We start from the raw sequence: 22,745 nt of genomic DNA on the forward strand, positions 1-22,745 counted from the left end.
TTTTAGGACCGAGATGAGGAAAATATTTTTCACACAGAGAGTGGTGAATCTCTGGAATTCACTGCCACAGAAGGTAGTTGAGGCCAGTTCATTGGCTATATTTAAGAGGGAGTTAGATGTGGCCCTTGTGGCTAAAGGGATCGGGGGTATGGAGAGAAGGCAGGTACAGGAAACTGAGTTGGATGATCAGCCATGATCATATTGAATGGCGGTGCAGGCTCGAAGGGGTGAATGGCCTACTCCTGCACCTATTTTCTACGTTTCTATGTTCAGCAGACCAACAAACCTGTACGCCTTTAGAGTGTGGGAGGAAACCAGATCACCCGGAGAAAACCCACGTGGGTCACGGGGAGAACGTGCAAACTGTACACAGACAGCACCCGGAGTCAGGATCGAACCCAGGTCTAGGGCACAAACTCTATACAGACAGCACCCGGAGTCAGGATCGAACCCGGGTCTAGGGCAGCAACTCTACCGCTGCGCCACCGTGCCGCCATTTGATGACATCAACATTCGCTCACGAGCTCCAAGTCCCTGCGCACACAGGTGGTAGAGCTGCTGACTCACAGCACCGGAGACCTGGGTTCAATTCCAACCTCGGTTGCTGTCTATGTGGAGTTTCCTTGGGTTTCCTTCGAGTGCTCTGGTTACCTCCCACATCACAAAGACGTGCGGGTTTGTAGGTTATTTGGCCTCTATAAATATCAACTAGTGTGCAGGGGGGTGTGAAAGTGGGATAACATAGAACTAGAATGATCGTTAGTTGTGGTGGACTCAATGGGCCGAAGGGCCTGTTTCTGTGCTGTAACTAAACTAAACTAAACACTGGTATTCCTTCTCACATGTAATTGTGAACCTCTCACCATCTAATCAACATTGGTAACACAACACAGCTTAGACTTCTGTCATTAAAAGAGAGCTGACTACATTTTAAATTGGACCGAATTTTATTTCACGGCAACGCTAGCATAAATACATTAAAAACCCAGAGCCACAAGGAACTGCAGGTGCTGGTTTACAAACAAAAACCCAAAGTGCTGGAGCGACTCAGCGTGTCAGGCAGCATCTCGGGTGGACAAGGATAGATGATGTTTTGAGTCGGGAGTTGAGAATTTGAAGAAGGGTCTCGACCTGAAACGTTGCCTCTCTCTGTCCTCCAGAGATGCTGCCTGACCCTCTGAGTTACTCCTACACTTTGATTCCATTCAGTAACAACATATAGATATGTACGATCATATTTTGTCAGAATCTATCTCCCAGGGTGGAAATACCAAGTAATAGAGGGGTCAACTTTAAGATGTGATGGGTAACGTTTTTTCTCCACAGAGGTGGTGGGTGCCTGGAACGCACTTGGCAGAGGTGGTGGTGGCAAATACGATAGCGGTGCGTTTAAGAGGCTTTCAGATGGATGTGCAGGGAATGAAGGGATATGGCAGGCAGAGATCAGTTTAGCATGGACATCGTGGGCCGAAGGGCCTGTGCTGTACTGTTCTCTGTACTAAGTGGGGAAGGGAAGGAGAGAGAAGGGTGTAAAGAGGAAGATGTATTTACAAATGACAATAGGATGCCTTAATTACGCTCAAAGGGCAAAATCCCTGCCAGGAGTTTTCTTCGAATGGCTCTCAACATTTGCAGTTCTCCATCTTGGTTTTGTTGCTGTCTCTCACGCCGCCACCTTTCACCTGGTCCGCCTTCCCTTTCTTCATCTTTTTCTTCCTCTCCGCACATCCAGGCTGCGAGGAAGAAGAGTCAGCGAGTGAACGAGAGCCACAACGAGGGCACGCCCAACCGCACCAGTTGCATAAATGCCCCTGAAACTCCACCAGCTCCACCGTCAGAGCGAGGTCTGGTTCAAGCAGGTTGGAGGAACGGCACCTTGTATTTCGCTTGAGCAGCTTTCAACCCAGCGGTATGAACGTTGATCTCTCTCATTTTAAGCAACCCTTGCATTCCTCTCTCTCTCTCTCTCTCCTTCCCTTGCCCAACCCTGGGCTTCCTGCTAGTTCCACTGTTCTACATCGCTGGCTCATCACCTTCATCATCCCCGCTTCCCCAGCCAACAATGGGCCATTAGGATCTGACTAGTACGGGTGTCAGGGGATACAGGGAGAGGGCAGATGAATGCGGTCGAAAGGGAAAGATAGATAGAAACATAGAAATTAGGTGCAGGAGTAGGCCATTCAGCCCTTCGAGCCTGCACCGCCATTCAATATGATCATGGCTGATCATCCAACTCAGTATCCCGTATCTGCCTTCTCTCCATACCCCCTGATCCCTTTAGCCACAAGGGCCACATCGAACTCCCTCTTAAATATAGCCAATGAACTGTGGCCTCAACTACCCTCTGTGGACAGATTCACCACATCTCTGTGTAAAAAATGATCGGTCCTAAAAGACTTCCCTCTTATCCTTAAACTGTGTGACCCCTTGTTCTGGACTTCCCCAACATCGGGAACAATCTTCCTGCATCCAGCCTGTCCAACCCCTTAAGAATTTTGTAAGTTTCTATAAGATCCCCCCTCAATCTTCTAAATTCTAGCGAGTACAAGTCGAGTCTATCCAGTCTTTCTTCATATGAAACTACCTTCTGTGGTAGAGAATTCCACAGATTCACCACTCTCTGTGTGAAAAATGTTTTTCTCATCTCGGTCCTAAAAGATTTCCACCTTATCCTTAAACTGTGACCCCTTGTTCTGGATCCTTAAACTGTGACCCCTTGTTCAGCCATCATTGTTGGCAGAGTGGACTTGATGGGCCGAATGGCCTAATTCTGCCCCAATATCTTAATATGGGCTCCACCTTTTCTTGGTAACCCGAGGCTGACCCTGATTTGTTGTGGCCTTTTCCTACTTCTAGTTCCCCCCCCCCCCCCCTCACCCCTCTACTTTCAGTCTGAAACATAGAAAATAGGAGGAGGCCATTCGGCCCTTTGAGCCAGCACCGCCATTTATTGTGATCATGGCTGAAGAAGTGTCCCGACCCGAAACGTCACCCATCCTCTTTCTCCAGAGATGCTGCCTGACCCTTAGAGTTATCCCAGCACTTTGTGTCCATCAACTCTTGGAGCTCTGGTCCTGAGAACAGCTGAAGGCAGTTCAAATTGCAGAGGCTGGGGCAAAGAGACCTCAGCAATGATGGACAGGATCAGGGTCTCCTACCAGGCATCGTCAGATTGCAGGAGGCCATTTCACCCCAGTCTCTCTCCGTGACATTTCCATCCTGTAACACCCTCCTATCGTCCTATTGGATCTCACTGTCATCACCCAGCCCACAACCAACAATGGACCATTGTGGGCTCCACCTTTCCTTGATCATCGTTACTTTTTTGCACATATCTCCCTATATCTCTCGTCTATATCTCTCGTTTCCCTCTCCCCCAACTCTCTATTCCTTCTCTCCAGAGATGCTGCCTGACTCATAGAAACATAGAAACATAGAAATTAGGTGCAGGAGTAGGCCATTCGGCCCTTCGAGCCTGCACCGCCATTTAATATGATCATGGCTGATCATCCAACTCAGTATCCCGTACCTGCCTTTTCTCCATACCCTCTGATCCCCTTGGCCACAAGGGCCACATCTAACTCCCTCTTAAATATAGCCAATGAACTGGCCTCAACCACCCTCTGTGGCAGAGAGTTCCAGAGACTCACCACTCTCTGTGTGAAAAAAGTTCTCCTCATCTCGGTTTTAAAGGATTTCCCCCTTATCCTTAAGCTGTGACCCCTTGTCCTGGACTTCCCCAACATCGGAAACAATCTTCCTGCATCTAGCCTGTCCAACCCCTTTAGAATTTTGTAAGTTTCTATAAGATCCCCTCTCAATCTCCTAAACTCTAGAGAGTATAAACCAAGTCTATCCAGTCTTTCTTCATAAGACAGTCCTGACATCCCAGGAATCAGTCTGGTGAACCTTCTCTGCACTCCCTCTATGGCAATAATGTCCTTCCTCATATTTGGAGACCAAAACTGCACGCAATACTCCAGGTGTGGTCCCACCAAGACCCTATACAACTGCAGTAGAACCTCCCTGCTCCTATACTCAAATCCTCTTGCTATGAAGGCCAACATGCCATTCGCTTTCTTTACTGCCTGCTGCACCTGCATGCCTACCTTCAATGACTGGTGTACCATGACACCCAGGTCTCGCTGCATCTCCCCGTTTCCCAATCGGCCACCGTTTAGATAATAATCTGCTTTCCCGTTTTTGCCACCAAAATGGATAACCTCACATTTATCCACATTAAACTGCATCTGCCAAACATTTGCCCACTCACCCAGCCTATCCAAGTCACCTTGCAGTCTCCTAGCATCCTCCTCACACCTAACACTGCCCCCCAGCTTAGTGTCATCCGCAAACTTGGAGATATTGCCTTCAATTCCCTCATCCAGATCATTAATATATATTGTAAATAGCTGGGGTCCCAGTACTGAGCTAGGACTCGCTGGGTTACTCCAGCTTTTTGTGTCGACCTTTGGTTTAAACCAGCATCTGCAGTTCCTTCCTACACACCCTCCAGGTGTGGTTTGCACGCAGCGACTGAACCCACGAGCTTCAACCTTTGTGCCAGTAATGTACAATTTTGTTTTCCCGTCTTCACAGGCGATGTTTTGACAAGGTTCACTAAAAAGATCTAAGATATGAAGGGATTGGCTTCTAAGGACAGGTTAAACCTGTTGAGTCTCTATTCATTAGAGTTCAGAAGAATGAGAGGTGGTGTCATTGAAGCATGTAGGATCCATCACAAGTTTGGGAGTATGTTTACGCCGCGGGAGTGAGTGTTTAGGGGTTCAGAGTGAGGTGACTCTCAATTAAGTTGCATTTTTCAGAAGACAATCCAGGGTGAGACTTTCACAGTGGGACCCTAATGCCCCCCTGTCCCACTTAGGAAACCTGAACGGAAACCTCTGGAGACTTTGTGCCCCACACAAGGTTTCCGTGCGGTTCCCGGAGGTTTTTGTCAGTCTCCCTACCTGCTTCCACTACCTGCAACCTCCGGCAACCTCCGGGAACTGCACGGAACCCTTGGGTGGGGCGCAAAGTCTCCAGAGGTTTCCGTTCAGGTTTCCCAAGTGGGACAGGGGCATTAGGGCATTGCAGGACAGGGATCAAGGCCTTCACCAGCGAGGGCTTCGAGCGTCGAAATTGGCACATTATGTTGCAGTTGTACAAGATGTAGGTGAGGCCACACCAGGAGTATTACGTTCAATTTTGGACATCCTGCTATGGGAAAGATGTTCCTAACCCGGAAAGAGCGCAGAAAAGATTTATGAGGATGTTGCCAGGACTGGGCTACAGGAAACAGTTGTGCAGGCTAGTACTTTATTGCTTGGAAAGTAGGAGACGGAGGGATGATCTTATAGTGTTTAAGAAGGAACTGCAGATGCTGGAACAATCGAAGGTAGACAAAAATGCTGGAGAAACTCAGCGGGTGAAGCAGCCTCTATCCAGTTCAGAGATACAGCGCGGAAACAGGCCACTCGGCCCATCGAGTCCGCGCCGTCCAGCGATCCCTGCACACTAACTCTAACCTACATACACACACACACACACTAGGGGACAATTTACAATCTTTACCAGAAGCCAATTAATCTACAAACCCGCCCAGAGTAGGGGAATCGAGGACCAGAGGACACAGGTTCAAGGTGAAGGGGAAAAGATTTAATAGGAATCTGAGGGGTAACTTTTCCACACATGGCTGTATGGAACGAGCTGCCGGAGGAGGTAGTTGAGGCTGGGACTATCCCAACGTTTAAGAAACAGTTGGACAGGTGCATAGATAGGACAGGTTTGGAGGGATATGGGCCAAATTCGCTCTATGGAGCGAAGGAAATGGGCAACGTTTCGGGCCGAGACCGTGCGTTTGACGAAGTTGCCTATTTCCTTCGCTCCATAGATGCTGCCTCACCCGCTGAGTCTCTCCAGCATTTTTGTCTACCGATGATCTTATAGTGGTGTGTTAAATCATGAGGGGGCATAGATAAGGTGAATGCACACAGTCTTTTTCCCAGGGTTGGGAGATCAAGAAGTAGATAGGTTTATGGTGAGACAGGAAAGATTTAAGGTGAAGGGCACACAGTCTTTTTCCACACATAGGGTTGGGAGAATCAAGAAGTAGTTTTAGAGGGAATGGATGCTGAGATCAAAGGTTACACAAAAAAGCTTTAACTCAGCGGGGCAGCAGCATCCTGGAGCGAAGGAAATAGGCAACGTTTTTCCCTTCTCGAGGGTGGCCCGAAACGTTGGTAGATGTGGAACTGAGTTTCTCTTGGACAAAGTGATTGATACAGGTACAATAACAATATTTAGAAGATATTTGGACAGATGCATAGACATGGAAAAGTTTCGAAGCACATTCATAGGTCTAATGTGTTCAAATGGGACTAGTGTACATGTGTATCTTGGTCGGCAGGGATGAGTTAAGATGAAGGGCATGTTTCTATGCTGTGTCACTCTATGAATATTGGCAGAGTGTGGAGGTTATGCTATATTTGGAACTCTGCGTCCAGTTCAGGGCACCACAGGAAGAATAAATCATCTTCCAAGTGCTTTGGGAAATCCTGTGGTAACGAAAAAGAAAATGAAAATGAACTTCAATCTCTCTCGCCCTTTCACAACTTGTTAGGGGTGGGATTATCAATAACCTAATTTGGGCACCCTGGTCAGTGGTCTTGCCTCACAGCTCCAGCGACCCAGTTTCAATCCTAGCTTCCGATGCTGTCTATGTGGAGTTTGCACGATCCCCTCGGGTGTTTCAATTTTCTCCCACATCCATAGTTTAGCTTAGTTTAGAGATACAGCGCGGCAACAGGCCCTTCGGCCCACCTAATCTGCGCTGACTGGTGATCCCCGCACACTAACACGATCCTATACACACACTAGGGATGATTTACAATTTTACCAAGACAATTAGCCTGCAAACGTGAACGTCTTTGGAGTGTGGGAGGAAACCAGAGCACCTGGAGAAAACCCACAGAGGTCGTGGGGGGAGAATGTACTAACTCTGTACAGGCAGTACCCGTGGCCAGGATCGAACCCGGGTCTCTGATGTGCTGAGGCAGCAACTCTACCACTGCTCCACTGAGCCACCATAGGTTATTGGTGTAAATCATGTCTGGTGTAGGTGGAAGGTGAGAAAATCAGAGAGTGCCCTGCACGCAGTCACCGAGGCTAGTAAATAGGTTAAAGTTGCTCTGGTTACCTCCCATATCCCAATGACGTGCAGGTTTGTAGGGTAACTGGCCTCAGTAACTTGCCCCTCGTGTATACAGGGTGGATGTGAAATTGGGATAACATAGAACTAGTGTGGTCGGCCAGGACTCGATGGGCCGAAGGGCCTGTTTCCATGCTTGCTTTCAATTCAATGCTTACCTTGCTCTTGCCTTCGCTGTCCGAGGAGCTGCTGGAGCTGGAGCTGGAACTAGCGTCTACCTAGACGGACAGAGAACAGAAGAGGATCAGTACAGACAACAACAGCCAACGATGCCTGAAATATTCATTCACAGTCATCTCAATCCTGCCCGGAGATGCGAATGTTTCCCGGATCGTATCTCCGGTCACTCTGCAGCCTAACATCCTGGAGCTGGAGGCCTCGTTCCGGTCTGAGCCTCACCGCGAGGCGTGGACTTACCATCGGAGCCCATCCCTTACCTGGGATCGCTCCAACTGCAGCTGCGGACTTTCCCACCGAGAGCTCGCAGTCTCAAGTAGAGACTGTACACGTTGGGAACTCCAACGACACAGAAGGTTCGACAAGCCCCGACCAGGGGTCAGATCGATGGGCATGGGGGAGCTGAGATTCCCCCCGATGCAGGAGCTTGATCGCCCCCACATGGAGGGCTCGAATGCCGGCTATGGGGGTAAGATCGCCCCGTCAATGGAAGGCTCGAGGGCACCGCCCGCAGGAGAACAAAGAAGGGAAGAAATTGAACTTTTTTTCGCCTTCCATCGGGAATGGCAGGGCTGCCTTAATTTCTGAGAGAATAATAATAATAATAATAATTTTATTTATAGAGCACTTTAAATACAAACATAGCTGCAACAAAGTGCTAATCATTGACAAAAAAGTTAATACACACCAAAAATAACAATCAAAAGAAATAGTAGGAAAAGACATGTAAAATAAAGAAACATCAAAAACACCACAAACAGAAGCAAAGCCTCAGGCATGGTCAAAAGCCAGGGAGTACAAATGTGTTTTAACACTGGATTTGAAGATGGACAGTCTGATGTGCAACGGCAGGGTGTTCCAGAGTGCCAGAGCAGCAACAGAGAATGGAGCAGCTGGGCTTGTATACTCTGGAGTTTAGAAGGATGAGAGGGAATCTCATTGAAACATATAAGATTGTTAAGGGCTTGGACACGCTAGAGGCAGGAAACATGTTCCCGATGTTGGGGGAATCCAGAACCAGGGGCCACACACACAGTTTAAGAATAAGGGGTAAGCCATTTAGAACGGAGACAGGTAAACACTTTTTCTCACAGAGAGTGGTGAGTCTGTGGAATTCTCTGCCTCAGAGGGCGGTGGAGGCAGGTTCTCTGGATGCTTTCAAGAGAGAGCTAGATAGGGTTCTTAAAAATAGCGGAGTCGGGAGATATGGGGAGAAGGCAGGAACGGGGTACTGATTGGGGATGATCAGCCATGGTCACATTGAATGGCGGTGCTGGCTCGAAGGGCCGAATGGCCTCCTCCTGCACCTGTTGTCCATCACAGTGAGGAATGTGGAGGAGTCACTGTGGTGGATGTTTATGTAAAAATCTATTTTGTGCGTCCTGATGCTTTTTATTTGTAGGACTGACGGCAAATGAAATTCCTCGTATTTGGCTAATAAAGTATTATTGTGTTGTATTTTCTCCATATAATGAGCACCTACATAATTCCCTCCGACTGTCCTTGTACGTTCAAAGCCCCCAGTAACATAGACATGGTCGTCCCTAGGCCTGGCCTAGCTGGCCATCCGCGAGTCACGACTCCAGACGGAAGAGGGCTCTGCCTGGGTGGTATTAGAGAGGGTCTACGCCAGTGGTTCCCAACCTTTTTTTGGCCATGCCCCACCTAATCACCTCTAAAATCCTGATGCCCCCCGCATGTGGTGATATATAATAATAATAATAATAATAAGTTTATTTATATAGCACATTTATAGTCAATTTTCATTGACCCCAAAATGCTTTACATAATTTAAAAATCAGTTCCATACAAAGCATAAAGATGGGTTAACAAAATAATAAAATGCATAAACAGGACACAACATGTAACATAAACATCCACCATTCTTATCATTTAAAAAGTGAACTCCGTTTCAGCTGAAGAAGCTTAAAACGCCAATACCTTGGTTTAAACAAGCTTCAAAAGAACATGGCATCCATGAAAAAGAAAAATGAAATAAACACAAGATGTTCTGAGCAAGAAATTACTAAAAAATTGTTAAAAAAAAAAAAGAAAAAAACATTAGGTGGTATTAAAATATTAATAATAATAAATATGATCATAAAACACAAAGGGAGAACAAAGAAGGAAGAGACAGAGACTTTAAGATTTTGCCTTCCACCACAGTGAGGAGGCGTTTGGTGAACTCACTGTGGTGGATGTTAAATTTGTGTGTTTTTGTCATTTTTAATGATATGTATGACTGCAGGAAAACAAAATTTCGTTCAGACCGAAAGGTCTGAATGACAATAAACGAATCTAATCTAATCTAATCTAAAAGAGTATTCACAGGTAATAAAGAGAGAAAAATCAAAATCAAAAATTTGGACCCAGACCTCAGTCGCGCTCAATTGCTCCCCTTAAAAATCAAATTGCCCCCCTGTGGGGCGTACACCCCACGCTGGGAACCACTGGTCTACGCGCTGTCCACAGGCACCCTGTGGGATTTCACTGGTGGTGGGTTTAATTTTGATTTGTTTCGTACTTTACATATTGTAAATAGTTGTGAACGGATGATCGGTGAACGGTGTGGACTCAATGGGCCGAATGGCCTGATTCCACGCTAGAATCTCAAAACTAAACTGAAGAAAGTGTCAGTAAACCTTGGCTGGACTGCTGGGGAGAAGCGGAGAGGTTAATATTAAGAGGCAGATCTGTACAGCTTTTACCTTTTTGTGGCCTTTGCCACTCTGGTCTTTGGAATCAGCCTTTTTCTCATCTTCGTTCACTGTGGCATCGCCCGTGTTACCTTGGGCATCCTTGTGGCTGCCCGCGGTGTTACTGGCACTCCCTTCAACCTCTCCGTGGTGTGGCTCCGGGTCCCCGGTGTTGGCTGTGGCATCCTCTTTGGCATCAGGTTCCTTCACCTTGGCTTCCATGGCACCCCCACCGGCATCGCCAGTGCCCTCTTTGGTGTCGTTGGGCACGGGCTTGGCAGAGCCACCCTCCGTCACCTCCAAGCCTTTGGTCGACGTCTTGCTGCACTCTGCTTCCCAACAAAGAGGAGAGTTTAGGACGGGCATGGAATTGTTAGCAGGCATCTGTGGGCTTCACGGCTTTGGCGACCCGCCCGGGAGCAATCCTCACCAACCGGGAGAACATGTGCACCTCTCTCCAAGCGCCAGAGACCCGGGTTCGATCCTGACCTCGGCTGCTGTCATTTTCTGCACGCTCTCCCTGTGAACGCATAAAATCTCCCCTGGGCCCCCTGGTTTCCCACACCCCAAAGGCATATAGAGTTTGCAGGTTAATTGTCCGTCTGTGAATTTCCCCCATTGTGTGGAGTTCCTCCTATTCCCCCTCTCTTTAATTCTCTGTACCCTTGCAACGTATTTAATCCAGAGATGCTGCCCGGCCTGCTGAGTTACTCCAGCACTTTGTGCCTTTTGGTGTAAACCAGCATCTGCAGTTCCTTTTCCCTCTATTTAAAATAGCCCAGCATACAACCATTGAATCTACCAAGGGTCAATTTACACAGGCCTATGAACCCACACATCTTTGAGGTGTGGGAGGAAGCAGGAGCACTGGGGTAACAGCTATGCGTTCACAGGAACTGCGTGCAAATTCCACACAGATTGAACCCGAGGTCAGGATCGAACCAGGGTCTCTCGCTCTGTGAGGCAGCAACTCTACCGCTGCGCCACCATCTCACCAGCTCTCTCTTTAGAGATCTCCAGTCATAGGTGATAGGGGTAGAATCAGGCCATTCAGCCCATCAAGTCTCCAGTTGCAATGTGAAACCCTTTCCCAGCCGATGAAGACCCTGCTGTAATTTCTGTAAACCATCTGCACTCTCTACGATACCACCCACTTTACCATCATCTGCAAACTTGCTAACCAACTTGTTGGACAGTGTGGGCAAGTTGGGCCGAAGGGCTTGTTTCCAAACTGTGTGAATCTGTAATCATGCCTTGTCATAGAACATAGGACTACAGGCCATAGACTAGAGGTCATAGACTAGAGGTCGTAGCCCCAGAATCAAAGGACGTTCCTTTAGGAAGGAGATGAGAACAAATTTCTTTAGTCAAAGGGTGAAGAATCTGTGGAATTCTTTGCCACAGAAGAGTGGTGAATCTCTGGAACTCTCTGCCACAGAGGGTAGTTGAGCCAGTTCATTGGCTATATTTAAGAGGGAGTTAGATGGGGCCCTTGTGGCTAAGGGGATCAGGGGGTATGGAGAGAAGGCAGGTACGGGATACTGAGTTGGATGATCAGCCATGATCATATTGAATGGCGGTGCAGGCTCGAAGGGCCGAATGGCCTACTCCTGCACCTAATTTCTATGTTTCTATGTTTCTATGTTGTGGAGGCCAAGTCAATGGATATTTTTTAAAGCAGAGATAGATAGATCCTTGATTAGTGCGGGTGTCAGGGGTTATTGGGAGAAGGCAGAGAAGGTTGAATGGCGAGTGGACTTGATGGGCCGAATGGCCTAATTCCACTCCTATCACTAATGACCTTGTGAACATAGAACTTGTTTGTTGCCGCCAGGAAACTCAGCAAGTTCCCCAATTTCCTATAGACCTATCTAGATTGATCACCCTTAATAATGACCTTGTAGGGATAGGGAGAACACAGAATGGTAAGGCTCAAAACGGGGGGAAGGGGCAGCATTCTGGAGGAAAGGAAAGAAAGGGGGGTGAAGGTTTCAGGCGAGGAAGTAGGGTTTTGTTCTCGGGAAACCGGGAAAGAAAAAAAAACCCAATCCACCCATGTCCCCTTTCTCTCCCAGGAGTTACATGGCTTGCCTCACTGGCCTTGAGGTTGGGCCCATACCTTGGCACTTACCAGCAATCGGGGCCGAATCCTACCACTGTCACTAATGACTAGTACACTAGACACCATCTTATAGGCGTGGCTGGCCGGCAAACACCGTACCAGGGGTCCACAGCTTCAAAGGGATTAAAGAGGGAAAAATCCTTTAAAACCGAGATGGGAGGAAGAGCTTTTTTTTTCACCCCCCACAGCAATGTAGTTCACACAACATCTCTGCCAAAACAGAGGGGTACTGAAATTATTTGTGGCCCGGCACCCTGCCTGGGCACCTAACCTTGAGGTTTCATGGATCACTCCAGTCCAGTGACATTTCTCCTCACCCTTCCATCCTTATCCACTACAAAAAAGGGGGGGGGACGGGGCATTATTAACAGTTAGGGGGGCGGCAACAAGTGGTGGCCTCAAACAGTTGCAAGGAACCAGGGGTTCGATTTCTTGGGGGGGACTTACGGGGGCTGTCGTATGGGAGGTTGCACGTTTCCTTCCCGGGGGGGGGGAAAACCGCGGTGGGGTTTCTAAGGAGGGAATCTTCGCGTTTTTCCCCCAACCCCCACTCCAAAAAGGGACCATTCCTTACCCACTTACCTACCTGACCACTGTACCCAGCACTTAGCTAACTCCCAGCGCCTACCACTTTCCTAACTCTTCCGAACGAAGAGGGGCTGGATAGTGTAGGAAAGAACTGCAGATGCTGGTTTAAATCGAAGATAGACACAAAGTGCTGGAGTAGCTCAACGGGACAGGCAGCATCTCTGGAGAGAAGGAATGGGTGACGTTTCAGGTCGAGAAGTAGGGTCTCGACCCGAAACATCACCCATTCCTTCTCTCCAGAGATGCTGCCTGTCCCGCTGAGTTGATCAGTGGAGTTACTCCAGCACTTTGTATCATTTTTTGACAATCCTTGTCCTGTCACCCCTTCACAGTTCGGTGGATTGTTTACCACCCAGCAGAACCACTTCATAAATCATTCCAAATCTTTGTCACCACCTCTACTGTTCCACAACATCAGGCGTTAAACTGTTCATGTATTTCTCCAACTAAGCAGCAGTATATGCAGGAAGATTGTTCCCGATGTTGGGGAAGTCCAGGACAAGGGGTCACAGCTTAAGGATAAGAGGGAAATCCTTTAAAACCGAGATGAGAAGAGCTTTTTTCACACAGAGAGTGGTGAATCTCTGGAACTCTCTGCCACAGAGGGTAGTTGAGGCCACAGTTCATTGGCTATATTTAAGAGGGAGTTAGATGTGGCCCTTGTGGCTAAGGGGATCAGGGGGTATGGAGAGAAGGTAGGTACGGGATACTGAGTTGGATGATCAGCCATGATCATATTGAATGGCGGTGCAGGCTCGAAGGGTGGAATGGCCTACTCCTGCACCTAATTTCTATGTTTCTAAGTTGTTATATTACAAAGGGACGGCATATTACATAGGGGCGGCACAGTGGTGCTGCCTCACAGTGCAAGAGACCCGGGTTCGATCCTGACTACGGGCGCTGTCTGTATGGAGTTTGCACGTTCTCCCCGTGACCCGCGTGGGTTTTCTCCGAGATCTTCGGTTTCCCCCCACACTCCAAAGACGTGCAGGTTTGTAGGTTAATTGGCTTGGTGTCGCCTGTATGGTCGTGAGAAGGCGCCCAAAGAGTCGTACTTTTTTCTGGTCCCCGCTGGATTTTCAACGCGTTGAAAATGTTTGGTGACCTGCTGCGACTGTGACGGGTACCGGCAAGTCACCGAAAAAATCGCGTAAGTGGGACAGGCACTTAAGATTCCTATTAAATCTTGCTCCTCTCACCTCAAACCGATGCTCTTTGGTTATTGATTCCCCTACTCTGGATAAAAGACTTTGTGCAATCACCCCATCTATTCCCGTCATGATATTACACATTGCTTGTACAATTCAACATAAACATCGGCAGGGAGTGGCGAGACCTGTCCTGCAGGTTTGTATTAGAGCCAGAGGGGTAAGTGGCTTAAAATAAAATGAATATTTAAATATAATATTCATTCTTGTACTGCTGAAAGCCTCAGCTTAAATCATTCATCAGATAATATTAAAACAGGTTTTCAAGTTACCCTCAAATTCTATTGACGTCATCCACCCAAAATAACAGAATGTAGAAACTGCAGATGTTGGCTTACACCAAATTATACTAAAGTGCTGGAGTAACTCAGCAGGTGAGGCAGCATCTGTGGAGAACATGGATAGGTGACGTTTCACAGAGTGCTGGAGTAACTCAGCGGGTCAGGCAGCATCTGTGGAGAACATGGATAGGTGCCGTTTCACAGAGTGCTGGAGTAACTCAGCGGGTCAGGCAGCATCTGTGGAGAACATGGATAGGTGACGTTTTCACAGAGTGCTGGAGTAACTCAGCGGGTCAGGCAGCATCTGTGGAGAACATGGATAGGTGACGTTTTCACAGAGTGCTGGAGTAACTCAGCGGGTCAGGCAGCATCTGTGGAGAACATGGATAGGTGAGATTTCACAGAGTACTGGAGTAACTCAGCAGGTGAGGCAGTATCTGTGGAGAACATGGATAGGTGACGTTTCACAGAGTGCTGGAGTAACTCAGCGGGTCAGGCAGCATCTGTGGAGAACATGGATAGGTGACGTTTCACAGAGTGCTGGAGTAACTCAGCGGGTCAGGCAGCATCTGTGGAGAACATGGATAGGTGACGTTTCGGTTTGGGTCCCTTCTTCAGAAGTCGGAAAAAGGGTCTTGACCCGAAACATCACCTACCAATGTTCTCCAGAGATGCTGCCTGACCCGCTGAGTTACGCCAACACTGTGTGTCCTCTTTCCTTCTCTTTCCACAGATGCTGCTGGTTTTAACTTTGCAACATTTTTAGGTTTCAGCTTTTAAGGGTGGCACAACGGTAGAGTTACTGCCTTACAGCGCCAGAGACCCGGGTTCGATCCCGACTATGGGTGCTTGTCAGTACAGAGTTTGTACGTTCTCCCTGTGACCTGCGTGGGTATTCTCAGAGATCTTCGGTTTCCTCCCACACTCCAAAGACGTGCAGGTATGTAGGTTAACTGGCTTGGTGTATGTGTAAATTGCCCCAAGTGTGTTTAGGATAGTGTTATTGTGCGGGGATCGCTCGTCGGTACAGACTCGAAGGGCCGAAGGGCCTGTTTCTGCACAGTATCTCTAAACTAAACTGAAGTCTCAACCTGAAACGTCACCTATTCCTTTTCTCATAGATGCTGTCTGACCCGCTGAGTTACTCCAGCCTTTTGTGTCCAATCCCATCCTTTGTACTTTCCCCAAAGACCCATTGCTCTCCCTTCATTTGTTCATCCACTGTTGAACTTTCCACCTCACCTTTAGACCACTTCAAACCTCAGCCACAGCCTCATTCTATATCCTTTCAAAGGTTTGAGAGAGAGTACAGAGGAGAGAGTACAGAGGAGAGAGAGAGTACAGAGGAGATTTACTAGAATGTTGCCTGGGTTTCAACAACTAAGTTACAGAGATAGGTTGAATAAGTTAGGTCTTTATTCTCTGGAGCGCAGAAGGTTAAGGGGGGACCTGATAGAGGTCTTTAAAATGATGAGAGGGATAGACAGAGTTGATGTGGACAAGCTTTTCCCTTTGAGAATAGGGAAGATTCAAACAAGAGGACATGACTTCAGAATTAAGGGACAGAAGTTTAGGGGTAATATGAGGGGGAACTTCTTTACTCAGAGAGTGGTAGCGGTGTGGAATGAGCTTCCAGTGGAAGTGGTGGAGGCAGGTTCATTGGTATCATTTAAAAATAAATTGGATAGGCATATGGATGAGAAGGGAATGGAGGGTTATGGTATGAGTGCATGCAGGTGGGACTAAGGGGAAAAAACATTTGTTCGGCACGGACTTGTAGGGCCGAGATGGCCTGTTTCCGTGCTGTAATTGTTATATGGTTATATGTTATATGGTTTCACCAGAAACTTCAAATTTCCTTTTAAGGCAATTCAAGGGAAGAATTTCCCAATCTTCCAATCCACCTCATTGAGGCTCTTGCGCTTTTTCTATCTGCACTTTCTGTAACATAATATTCTGGACTGCGTTTATTTTCTCTCTTGCACTACCAGGAATACTACCTGGAATAAGTCTGAAGAAGGGTTTCAGCCCGAAATGTTGCCTATTTCCTTCGCTCCATAGAGGCTGCCTCACCCGCTGAGTTTCTCCAGCATTTTTGTCTACCTTCGGTTTTCCAGCATCTGCAGTTCCTTCTTAAAACATTACTCATTTGATTTGCCTGGATCGCATTCAAAATAAAGTTCTGCACTGTATGTCAGTACACGGGACAATAATAAACCAACTCAAACCGGTGGAAGATATCCCAGCTAAAAGCTCAGAGGCTGGGAGTACAACCAGTGTCTAACTGATCACAGCTGACTGTTTACTTAATGGGTTGATGTTGGAAGGATCACCTCAAATGGTGAGTGAGGGGGGAAAAGAAACAAGGAAGGGAATTCCCGGGAGCGGTAAATCCAGGATCATTGACCAAAGGCTGTGAGCATCAAGTTTTATCACCAACCACGAGTTTGAAAATCCAGTCCAGAAATATTCAGAAAAGCTCTTTAAAAACAGAAACATGAGGAACTGCAGATGCAGGGATCTTGAGCAAAACACAAAGTGCTGGAGTAACACAGCAGGACAGTCAACATCTGTGGAGGGTAATGGCAGAAGATGCTTTGGGTCGGGTCCGTTCTTCAGACGATCCATTCCTACCGCAGATGCTGCCTGACCTGCAGAGTTCCTCCAGAACTCTGTGTTTTGCTCTTTAAATACATTTAACACTGAGCCAAGCTTCATTGTCCCAGTTGACAGACCAATGTTTGTTTCATTCCCTGCCTCATGGGGGGGAGGGGGGAGAGGGGGAAGAGGTGTATTTCAATCATAGTATCACTCTCAGTATCACACAGTATACCAGTACACCAAATTATCAGAAAGTATAACTGTATATCTCACTATTACACAGCATAGCTGTACATCCCAATACCACACAGTATAGCTGTAAATCAAATTATCACACAGTATCTGTTATAACCCTGTCCCACGGTGCGAGTTCATTCCAAGAGCTCTCCCGAGTTTTAAAAAAATCAAACTCGTGGTAAACACGGAGAATGAACGTAGCGGGTACGTCGGAGCTCGGGGACGTCTCTCAGCGCTAACGACAGGTACTCGGGAAGACTCACTAACGGCAGGTAAGCACGGCAAGACTGGTGAAGATTTTTCAACATGTGGGAAAATGTCCACGAGAGCCCCGAGTACCGACGAGCGGCCATTACCGTAAATCTCCGAGTTCGAATCAGGGGAAACTCGGGGAGAACTCTTGGAATGAACTCGTACCGTGGGGCAGGGCTTTAAGTCACAGTATCATGCAGTATTAACTATATCTCAATATCACACACTATATTCAGGTAGAAGGTACAGGAGCCTGAAATCTGCAACATCCAGGTTCAGGAATAGCTACTTCCCCACAGCCATCAGGCTATTAAACTCAACTCAGACAAAACTCTGAACATTCATAGCCCATTGCACTTTATCTGCTTATTTATGTGTGTGTATATATATATATTCAATAGTATATGGACACACTGGTCTGTTCTGTATTTATGCCTACTATGTTCTGTTGTGCTGAAGCAAAGCACGAATTTCATTGTCCTATCTGGGACACATGACTAAACCCTCTTGAATCTTGAATATAACTGTATATCAGTCCGCATTAGTAGCACACACAGTGTAACTGTGTGTCTAATATCACAAACAGTATAACCATGTATCTCACGATCATAGTGTAACTGTACACCCTAGTGTAACTAACTGTGTGTCTGTACCACACAAAAAGCTGGTGTAACTCAGCGGGACAGGCTGGATCTCTGGGGAGAAGGAATGGGTGACGTTTCTTCAGACTGATCTCAGGGGAGAAGGGGGCGGGATAGAATGTCTGTGCCACATAATATAAACTGTACAGCCGTATAGCATGCAGTATCTCTTTGTCACACAGTGTAACTATATGTCCATATAACATAATATAATTGTATATCATATTATCACACAGTATATCGATATATCAGCATCACACAGTATAATTGTATCAGTATCAAACAGTGTATTACACAATATATCTATATCACACAAAACAGTATATATCTGTATCACACACTATAACGGTATATCCCAGTATAACTTCATATCCGAGTACACAGAGTATAACTGTATGTAGCTATATCACACAGTATAACGGTATGTATCAGTGTACATGTATATTACAGTATACCAGTATCACACTGTCCAGCTATCTCCCACAAAATCGACCTCGTCTTCTCCCCAGTGTCCGGGCTCCGGCCACATCCACAGCGGCCAGGGTGGTTCCTCGCCCACCTCAGCCCACTGCACACCTCTCTCGCTGCCGGTTCAAAGCCCGGGGACCACCCGAGCCGTCCCCGAGTCCCATTGCATCCCATTCTCACTCTGCACCCTTTAACCCAGGCAAGCATTACAGGTCGGTCCCTGCGCTAAATGCAAACACCCTTCAGCCTTACCTGAAGCCATGGTGTAAGTGAGACCGGGGCCAGCGGTGCGTCGGGTTATTTATATGACAGGGGGCGTGTGCTGTGAATTGGCACTATTTACAGTCCCAAAAACGTGCCACTTTCAATTGCTGATCTATGATCATTGCAAGTACATTTAAATAATATTGCTTCACTTAAATTCATTTACAAATCAAAAATATCCACAATTTCAATTGCAAAATGCACCGCGTTACAAATTGGAAACGTATATATCGCCAGCCCCAAAGACCAGGGTTCGATCCTGACCTCGGGGGCTGTCTGTGTGGAGTTTGCACGTTCTCCCTGTAACAGCGTGGGTTTCCTCCGGGTGCTCCGGTTTCCTCCCACATCCCAAAGACATTGTAGGTTAATTGTCTCCTCTGTAAATTGTCCTGGGCGTGTAGGAAAAGTGGAAAGTAGAAACAGCGTGAAGGGCTGAATGGTCTTTCTTGCTGTAGCTCTAAACATAACAAACGTTCCCTATTTCTTCTCTCCAGAGATGCTGCCTCACCCTCTGAGTTGCTCCAGCATTTTTGCCTACTTTCCTGTGATTACTGCTCAGAACTAAATTGCTACATTTTTTAATTCAGTAAAGATAATCTTTTCCACCACTTGCAATATATATTCGCACCTTTTGTAATGTGGTGCAGCTGATAAGAGCCGCTGTCCACTTGAATCATAGTTCCAGGTTCGACCCTAACCTCGGGCGTGGAGTTTGCATGTTCTACCCTGCCCCCACCCCCCTGCTCAGATTTAATCTCAAATCTCAAAAACGTGCAGGATGGTAGATTAAGTGTGGAAACGAGCTTTGAATTTGATGGGAATGGGGAGAGAATAAGTTGGGAGTGGCGAGATCACATGGAATCCAGGATGAGCTTGCTAAGTGGATAGAGAATTGGCTTGGAGGGAAGCAGAGGGTGGTGGTGGAAGGTTGTTTAACAGACTGTAGGCCTGCAACTAGTGGTGTGGCTCAGGATTAGTAGTGTTGGCCCTTTGCTGTTTGTGGTCTATAGCAACAATTTGGATGAGAATGTACAAGGCATGATTAGTAAGTTTGTGGATGACACGAAAGTGGGTGGCCTCTCAGCTAGTGAAAATGGCTATCAAATGGTAGAGGCCCAACAGCATCTTCTGACCCAGTGCCACAGCCAGGACAATGGGCCTTCACCGCAAAGTTAACACTCAACATCGTTAACCACATTGGTCTTCACTCCGCACACTAGCACACTAATACTACTACACACACACTAGGGACAATTTACAATCTTGCCATAGTCAATTAACCTTCACACATAGTCAATTTCACACAGAGAGTGGTGATTCTCTGGAACTCTCTGCCACAGAGGGTAGTTGAGGCCAGTTCATTGGCTATATTTAAGAGGGAGTTAGATGTGGCCCTTGTGGCTAAGGGGATCAGGGGGTATGGAGAGAAGGCAGGTACAGGATACTGAGTTGGATGATCAGCCATGATCATATTGAGTGGCGGTGCAGGCTCGAATGGCCTACTCCTGCACCTAATTTCTATGTTTCTAACCTACAAACCTGAACATTTTTGGAGTGTCGTAGGAAACCGGGACACCTGGAGAAAACCCACGTGGTCACATAAAATGTACAAACACATACAGGAGCTGTGTACATTCATCACGTCTGATGAATGGGGAAAGCGACTAAGACAAATGTATATGTTCTTATAGCGTTTAGTTGTGTGTCGCAGCGGTAGAGTTGCTGCCTTACAGCACCAGAGACCCAGGGTCGATCCCGACTACGGATGCTGTCTGTACGGAGTTTGTACTGTGATCGGGTGGGTTTTCTCCGGGTGCTCTGGTTTCCTCCCACACTCCAAAGACATACAGGTTTGTAGTATAATTGGCTTAGGTAAAATTGTAAATCGTCCTTAGTATAATGTACTTAGTGTATCAGGCGGATTCAGTGGGCCCAAGAGCCTGTTTCCGTGCTGTATCTCTAATGTCTAAAATAAAATAGAAACACAACACACTATGAGTCTTTCCATTTATTGTTCAACATAGCCAAGAGTTGGCCATTTGTGCTTTTATAAATGCAACAAAACATTTCTTTCGAAATGACAAAAAATAAAATATAAAAATAACTCTAGGATCAGTGGCGTAACTCAGGTAGACCACCAAGTATGTATCTGCCCTGAAGATAAAATGGTTGGATTTCAACTCATGCCATTATTCAAAGAACAACATCCCAAACCATGACTCCTATACAAGTCTCATCCAGTTTACGATGGAGTTGAAGTTCATGACTTTGAGGAGTGGATGTCCTTTTAGCTTTTAAAAAGTTTAAATGACCACCTTCTGATTTTAACTGGAAATAACATTAAATTGAAAGTCCCAAGTTGGGCGTTCAGTGCTCATAAAACTACACACAGTTTTATTATGCGATAGTTACAATCCTCAGAAACCTTGCCCTACTGAAAATCTCTTCATAAAAAGCAGTTGAGTCGTTGGGGAAATGGGGGTGAGAGGCTAGACTATTTCAGACTTCCACAGGATTTTCAAAAGTATAGCTTTTTTTTTAAAAAGCTAAAAGGTTATTTTTTTTACAGCAAGCTAAAAGTAATAAAGGGTGTTTAATAAAATATCAATCTTTGCACAATACAATACAATACAGTACAGTTTTATTCGTCACATGGCACATAAAGTGCAAGTGAAATGAATTTGCCAGTAGCGGTACAATGATAAAGAACACACAATACACAATAAAAATTTAACACAAACAGTGATGAATGATGTGGTGGAAGGCACAAAATTTGGCCAGTCCTCCTCTATTTTCCCCCGTGGTCGGGTCCTCAACCCTCCGCAGCCGTTGCTGCTGCGGGCGTCCAGATGTGCAGACAGGTAAAAGTCCACGTAAGTCCAGAGTCGGCCCTCCTCCATGGAGGCGACCGAAACGGTTTCCCCCTCGCCCCCCCCACCCCACACAAGACACACAAAGAAACATTAAAAACACACGTTAAAACATACTAAAAAAAAAGTTGACAAAAACGAACAAGTTTCAATAGAAGTGATCACATGCCAATTTCAATGGCCATCGGTGGTTTCAAATAGTAGCTGTGTGTTTGTAATGGATAATGGTGTCTGACATCAGGCAGGTTACCCAAGACCATAAGACATGGGAGCAAAATTAGGCCATTCGGCCCATTGAGTATGCTGCACCGTTAGATCATGGAGGATCTATATTTCCCTCTCAACCCCATTCTCCTGCCTTCCCCCCCCCCATAACATTTGAAGCCCTTACTAAAAACCTATCAATCTCTGCCTTAAAAATACCCAATGGTTTGGCCGCCACAGACATCTGCGGCAATGAATGCCAGAGATTCACCACCCCCTTGATAAATAAATTCCTCCTCATCTCCTTTCGAATGGTACATCCTTTTATTCTGAGGCTGTGGCCTCTCACCCTGGATCCTCCCACTACATCCTCTCTACTTCCACGCTATCCAGGATTTTCATTATTCAGTAGGTTTTTATTGAGATCACTTGGAAACACATTTGGCGGCAGGATAGCTTTTCGCTGCTTGCCAATTTCCAAGCGAACTTAAGTCATTCTCTCGTTCCCAATTGAAATGGAATTATCATGAATTAGGCCAGCATAATACAAATAATATTCCCTAATTCGTTGATTGCATTATACCCATTCGCGTGTGGAAACAGGCATTGTCGCTGAACTATGTGTACACAAATGCCTTTTTTCTCTGAATGTATTACATGAACATACGCCTTTAGTGGGAGAGTCTAGATCCAGAGGCCATATAGCCTTAGAATAAATAGACCTACAGTTTTTATCATCATGCTATCAGGCTTCTGAACTCATAAACACATCATATATGTTCATTATTTTATTTATCATTGACTTTTATCTACCAATGTCACTTTTATTTTATCTTTTTTTACCTGAGGTGACCCGTTGTCTTGTCAAACACATTTCATTGTACCGTTGACCCCGTGTTAACCTACATGTGATAAATAAAACTGAA

The 22,745-nt window shown here is 46.5% G+C and overlaps 1 protein-coding gene across 2 annotated transcripts; it reads right to left on the reverse strand.

Moving 5' to 3' along the window:
- Window positions 1-928: 928 nt before the first annotated feature.
- Window positions 929-18,854, reverse strand: LOC129714190 (uncharacterized). 2 transcript variants are annotated; one of them, XM_055663707.1, is made up of 4 exons: window positions 18,734-18,854; window positions 10,096-10,412; window positions 7,369-7,428; window positions 929-1,733 (listed from the first exon to the last, which is right to left on the reverse strand). In XM_055663707.1, the coding sequence occupies exons 1-4, from the start codon at window positions 18,741-18,743 to the stop codon at window positions 1,623-1,625; spliced, it is 498 nt and encodes a 165-aa protein (XP_055519682.1). In that variant the 5' UTR covers window positions 18,744-18,854; the 3' UTR covers window positions 929-1,622. The 2 variants fall into 2 exon arrangements, with proteins under 2 accessions (XP_055519682.1, XP_055519681.1); XM_055663706.1 differs by lacking the exon at window positions 18,734-18,854 and adding an exon at window positions 18,469-18,670.
- Between the last annotated feature and the right edge of the window lie 3,891 nt (window positions 18,855-22,745).

Source organism: Leucoraja erinacea, chromosome 38 (assembly GCF_028641065.1).
Source record: "Leucoraja erinacea ecotype New England chromosome 38, Leri_hhj_1, whole genome shotgun sequence".
Lineage (NCBI taxonomy): Eukaryota > Metazoa > Chordata > Chondrichthyes > Rajiformes > Rajidae > Leucoraja > Leucoraja erinaceus.

Excerpts from the sequence above, each read along its gene's own strand:
- LOC129714190 (XM_055663706.1), bottom strand. The coding sequence starts at position 18,655 with ATGGGATGCAATGGGACTCGGGGACGGCTCGGGTGGTCCCCGGGCTTT. Across the intron at positions 10,413-18,468 it reads AGCTGGACAGTGTGATACTG|AGTGCAGCAAGACGTCGACC; the intron begins GTATACTGTAAT and ends GTTGGGAAGCAG. Across the intron at positions 1,734-7,368 it reads ACAGCGAAGGCAAGAGCAAG|CCTGGATGTGCGGAGAGGAA; the intron begins GTAAGCATTGAA and ends TCTTCCTCGCAG.